This window comes from Galeopterus variegatus, unplaced genomic scaffold (assembly GCF_000696425.1).
Source record: "Galeopterus variegatus unplaced genomic scaffold, G_variegatus-3.0.2 Scaffold7709, whole genome shotgun sequence".
In the NCBI taxonomy this organism is placed as follows: domain Eukaryota; kingdom Metazoa; phylum Chordata; class Mammalia; order Dermoptera; family Cynocephalidae; genus Galeopterus; species Galeopterus variegatus.
In genome coordinates, this window is record NW_007733820.1 from 6,070 (window position 1) to 12,004 (window position 5,935).

The 5,935-nt window shown below is 33.4% G+C and overlaps 1 protein-coding gene across 2 annotated transcripts in view; it reads right to left on the reverse strand.

Moving 5' to 3' along the window:
• Positions 1-1,213: 1,213 nt before the first annotated feature.
• LOC103607780 (polycomb group RING finger protein 5) overlaps positions 1,214-5,935 on the reverse strand; it is a 31,899-nt gene continuing 27,177 nt past the window's right edge. Inside the window, exons 3-5 of one of the 2 annotated variants that reach the window (XM_008592246.1) lie at positions 4,145-4,200; positions 3,973-4,029; positions 1,214-1,447 (exon numbers count right to left, since the gene is read on the reverse strand). In XM_008592246.1, coding sequence (XP_008590468.1) covers positions 1,257-1,447; positions 3,973-4,029; positions 4,145-4,200 — 304 coding nt within the window. In that variant the 3' untranslated portion in view covers positions 1,214-1,256. Of the gene's footprint in view, positions 1,448-3,972; positions 4,033-4,144; positions 4,201-5,935 lie in introns of both variants that reach the window. The other variant, XM_008592245.1, reaches the window with a different exon arrangement.

The following is a 5,935-nucleotide window of genomic DNA, read 5'->3' on the forward strand; positions in this document are numbered from 1 at the left end:
AAGGCTTACAGAAAAGGAAAGGTGCTATACCAGAACATAAAAAAAAAAAGACTAGAAAGTTCAATAGGTACAGTGGTTACTTCTTTAGAGATTGCTGCACTTTATTATATGCCTTGTCCAATCAACCCCCCTTAACTACATCAATTACCTTATTGTATTATAACTGCTTATTTGTATGTGTAAGACCTAACCACTCCTTGAGTGATAGATTTTTTTCTTACTACTATATTTTCACTGCCTAACAACCACATAGTGAATACGTATTCACTTAATCACTATGCTCATATATATTCTTTGTTGCAAGATGCTGGGAAACTTAATTTGAGTTGAAATATTATTTTTCATTTCCTGATAAGAAAATACCATTAAATGTATTAGTGAAAAATTCAGCCCAATGACTTACAGATTTACAAAGAAGTGAAAGAAAATTAGAGACAATGAATATAGGCATTTGAATAAAACCATGAAATACAAAGAGAAAGAAACAGTATCTTCAAAGGCTGATTAGGACAAAGTGACCAAATATCCACTTAAGAGCTATGTGTTGAACATTTGCAATAAAAATGGAAGTTGCTTACAATAAAAAAGCAGAAAAAATTATTTAAATAACACCATTGAAGATCAAAGAAAATCAATAAAAGCAAGTGGGGTGTTTTAAATTTTCTATAAAGATCCTTGAAAAAAAGGTTCAATTAGCAGATATAGAGGGAAACAGGATTAGAAACAGAGATTCTACAGGAAATAATCAAGAGTCTTCAAGGACTTTAAAAATTCACAGGCACTTTATGATATCCAATTTTACTTCAAAACCAATTCATATTACTCATAAAATATATTACCTACGACATGAAAAGCTTGTTGAGTTGTAAATAAAAATAGAGAAATAAAGGAGAAAATTAGAAGAGGATAAGTAAAATGGTTAGAGCTACTGCCTGACATGAAACGATCTGAGTCTGAGTTGCTTACTACATTTAAAAAAGGGAGAAACAATGCATATGAACTCCCAACAGAGGTATAAAAGGAGGTGGAGAGAAGAAATAGAGGTGTAACTCTCGCATTAGCCACTAGGTGGTGGCATTTGCCCAGGATGTTCAGTTGTGGCTGGAAAAACAGGTGGCTAGAGTAAGCAATTGCTTAAGGATTTATAGGTATAGGACTGTCAGAGAATGGTATTCTATTTCATTATGTTAACAAAAACTTTGAAAGCAAACAGTTTAAAGTATCAGAAAATTTGTCAACAAAGTATCAAGGACTTTCTATAAAATGATCAAAAAATACAACTGTACTTGTCCCCTCACCTTTACTACATTGTCCCCTGATTGTCCATTATTTCGTAAACAATCTAGACATATAGCAATTTGTGGGTCACTTCTGTGATAGTCTTTATCATCTTGATTTTCATCACCTTCTTCATCTACTTTAGGTTTGTCAGTTTTTGCCATATCATCTGTATAATTTAAACAAAACTAAGTTAGATAAAACTCAAAGTTGATTTTATGGTTAAACAACAATACATCAATCATCAAAACAAAAATCACTTTAAAAAACATTTCTGAACAGTTTTTGAAGAAGAGTTACTGAAAACTGTAATGTCTTTTAAATATTCCAACCAAGTCAACAATGGAAATATTTTTCTAAAAAGCATCGGAGATATATTAACATAGCCTAAGACTTCTAAGTTCATTGGGACATCCAAATGAAAGACTGAACACTAGATATATTTGGTCACTAAAATGAATGCAATTAGTGATTAGAACACTTTAGAGAGTAGACAAAAATATGAAAATACTTCCAAATTCTCTCCAAATATGTTCAAATTAAAAACTCACTTTTCAAATTATAAAATATTCTCTAACTTCTCAAAATTTCAAATAATTACATGTTCATAAAATCAGCTCATGAAAAAAACGAGAATGAATTAGCTTTTTAACATATACGTAACTATGTAACATGCTAAAACCCCATTAAAGAAATTTGAATTGCATCGTTATAATAAATACAAATGTATTCAACCTATTACATATCTACAGCCTTTAAATAATGCAACTATTTTATTGATTCATTCACTTATTGAGTGCCTTTAACTATATGTTAAATATGCATTGTCCTAGTCCTGAGGAAACAATATTGAAACTATAGTGCTATCATCTTCACCCTCATAGTGGTCAGGCTACAGAAGAAATACAGGCAAACCAGACAAATATAGGATGGGAGATGTAAAATGGACTATGTTGGCATATATAAAAGAGGCAGTAAACTGAAACTTTGAGAGTAGTTTAGAGATTCAGCGAAGATCTCCAGATGAAATATCTCTACACTAAAACTTGAAAAAATTAGCTAGCTAAGCATTATGCAGAAAAGTCCTACCAAAATGATAGGTTAGCTCCTCTTCAGTGACTGTAGCAAAAGCATTACAGATATGCCATAAGGGGAAGTGGGTTCTCTTTTTTCCACATGCTTTCTTCTCTTTCTTCTCCATATTTATATAGAAGCCACATAGACAGGAGCTGCCTTTTATGAACCAAACTCCCAACTCCAAGAAAAGATCCAAATTCTCCACCCAAAATAAAGACCAAATATCATAAATGCTTTAAAAAGGGAGAAAAAATGGGAAAAGGGAGATAATATTCATAAAGCAGGGTACCACCCTTCGCAATTCATACACTGCTTTGATACACATTCATAGACTAAACCTATCATACAATTTTTGATGACAATCCCATAGGTTCCTGTCCTCCTGAATAGGTGAACACGGGAACATTTAATTAACTCTATATTATCTATATTTTTACTATATCACTCCTGTCTAACTGCAATATACACTTGGGTAAAACAACCCTTTAGTTAACTCATTTTTTGTCAGGCTTAGCTTCTTTGCCCATTGTATTGCTAAAGATAAAAAATAGTCCCTTGCTACCTTATTCCAGCCATCAAAATTATTCTCAAATCTTTCCCACTACAGGAAGAGAGCCCTGCACAGTTAAATTGAATTAATAAAACCATAATCCCCATTTTACAGAAGAAAAAGAAAGATAGCATTTTTTCTTCTATCTTAATGATGTGTAATTGACAATACTGTCATATTATGGGAAAACCAAGGCTGAAAAACTGAGATGACAAGTGAGCCTATAAGGACACACATAACTTCTTGAAAGATTTCAGTAGTATTTAGGACTTCTTTAAATAAATCTCATACTAAAAAAACAATGGGAGAATAGTACTTACATATAACCTACTTTAAATCCTCTCTAGATTACTTATAACGGCCGCAATGTAAATTTTATGTAAATAGTTGTTATGCCTTTGTGTGGATAATATACATACTAAAAGCCTTTTCTCTGCCCAGTATTATTTGCCACCTTGCTGAAATTATTATTAAAAATTACCCATTGCTGAGTCTGCTGGGACCCAGAGGAGAAACTTGGACACTTAATATAGGTGATGGGAAAAATTCCCATAAGCACTCAGAAATATGTTAGATATTCAAGACATACACATTTTATTTTCTAAGCTCTACCTATGAGAACTTCATTCCAGGGTATCATAGCATAGCAGAATCCCCTGAACAGAATCTCAGCCACATCTCAGTTCCCTCTCCTATTAAAATATACAAAATAAAATAAAAACCCCATCACTGTTTAGTTACAAGCTATGACTATGCCTTACTGAAGCTTTCTTAGCTCTCTAGAAATGATTGCTATAATCATTTAGTCAGTTTTCTGTTTTATCTCCCTTTTTTCTTCCTCAATTCTGATTTCCTCTATTTACAATTACCTTCAACTGGAGTGACTACAGATTTACACATATTTACATAAAATCTCATGAAGAAAAAAAGGTTCATAATGTAAATAAAGAGGTGCATAACTTTTGTGAAGGAGAAATTTGATCCTGAAGAGAGATATTAGTTCACCAAAGCTACAAAGAGCTGACCAATTTGAGATGCTGTTAGATACAGATATAAGAAAAAGTCACCTTGTCCATTTTCTTGAGGTTTATTTTTCTTCCAAAATTCAGATTCACGCTCAAGTTCTTCTAATTTAAAAGAAAAAAGAGTATAAAACCATAGGAACAGTCATAAAATCTTTAATAGAAATGTTGATTTCATAAAACACAAAAGTCTGTAAAAATTGAAAAAGCAACTTACGTTCTCGTAGTCCAGGGACCAGTTTAAATATAATTTCCTCTAATGTATTATCCAACCTTTGAAAGGGAGAAAGAAAAAAATATACTAACAATGAAGACATTGAAATCCACTATGTAAACACTTTGAGATCTACATCTTACATGTATTATAAAATACAGAACACACACAATTTTAGCACATCTACTACAGCAAACTCCTTTATACATGGAGCACACCTATTTCTAGCCTTCCCCAGTGGTAGATTAATTACAGAACTGGTTCCAGTCCCCAGCTCTCTCTATATCTATATCATTTTCAGCCTCTGAAAAGGACTTTGAAATTCCTTCCTTGATTAAGGAATGGAGTCTATTTCCCCACCCTGAGAATATGGGCTGGCCTTGAAACATGCTTAAGCCAACAGAATGTGGCACAAGTGACACTGCTTAGTTCTGAGCTAAGTCTCAACAGGCATCCCATGCTTTATCCCTCTCTCTCTCTCAGAATTCTGCCACCATGTGAAGAAGCCTGGTGTACAAGACACCATGTAGAGGAGAGCCATGCTGCCCTGCTGAGGCCACCTCGGACTAGTCCACAGACAGCCTAACTAACTGCCAATGTGTGACAGAACCCAGCGTAGATCAGCAAAGCAGCCTACCAAACATGCAGCTACACAAACAAGCCCAACTAAGACCACAGGAACCACTTAGCTAACCCATGGAATTGTGAAGAATAGTAAATGTTTATTGTTTCAAGCATTAATTTAGGAGTCATCTGTTATTCAGCATAGCTGATACACCCACTCTCAAAATCTCCAGCACAGATCTCACCCTTTCCTATAAAGGAAAGAACTTTCATTCCTCTCTTCTGAGAAATGTAGACTATTTAGTCATTCTATCTTCCTAGATAAAAAAAATTAAAATATTTATCTTGACATTTTTCTTGTTTCTTTTTCCTGCTATATAACTCTTCCTTTTCATGGCTTTCATTTCTTCAATTCCCTTCTCTTGTCCCATAACACCCTCTTGCTTCATCTCCTTCATTCTGCTCAGCAGCATTACTCTTTTCTGACTACAAATGTGTGTAGGTCTCTAACATCTTAAAAAAATAAAAACCTTTACTTAACACATTGTCCTTCCAAGCTATCATTGTCCTTCATTATCTGTGGGGGATTGGTTCCAGGACACCCACCCCCCATCGCAGATATCAAAATCTGTGGATGCTCAAAACTCTTTAATGACAGAATATTTGCATATAACCTATGCACATTCTCCTATATAACTTAAATCATCTCTAGATTACTGGTACTTAATACAATGTAAATTTTATGCAAATAGTTGTTATACTGTATTGTCTTTAATTTGTATTATTTTTCATTGTTGTATTGTTATTTTTATTGGTTTTTTTTCTTAGAATATTTTCTATTGGTGGTCGGATGAATCTGTGGATATGGAACCCGCAGATACAGAGGGCCAACTGTATTGTTTGTCAATCTTCTAACTGGAAAAAATTTGAAAGCATAATCTACATTAGTTCTGTCACATACTCTGTGTTGTACTTCCTTTTCTCTCCTGAACTGTCAAAATCGTCCATAATTTCCATACTGAACAGGTGTAAATTTTTTTCTTAGAATTAAAGTTTAAAATTTTTAAGGTTGTTTTTTAAATTTATTTTTCACCAATACTACTCTGTAGTAGTTTGACAGTGTTGCCTAACACTACCTCCCTGAAAATTTCCTTTCCTGTTTTTTTTTGTGTGTCTATTCTTTCTTTGATCGTAAGTACTTTTCTTTTTCCAACCACGTCTAAATCTGAG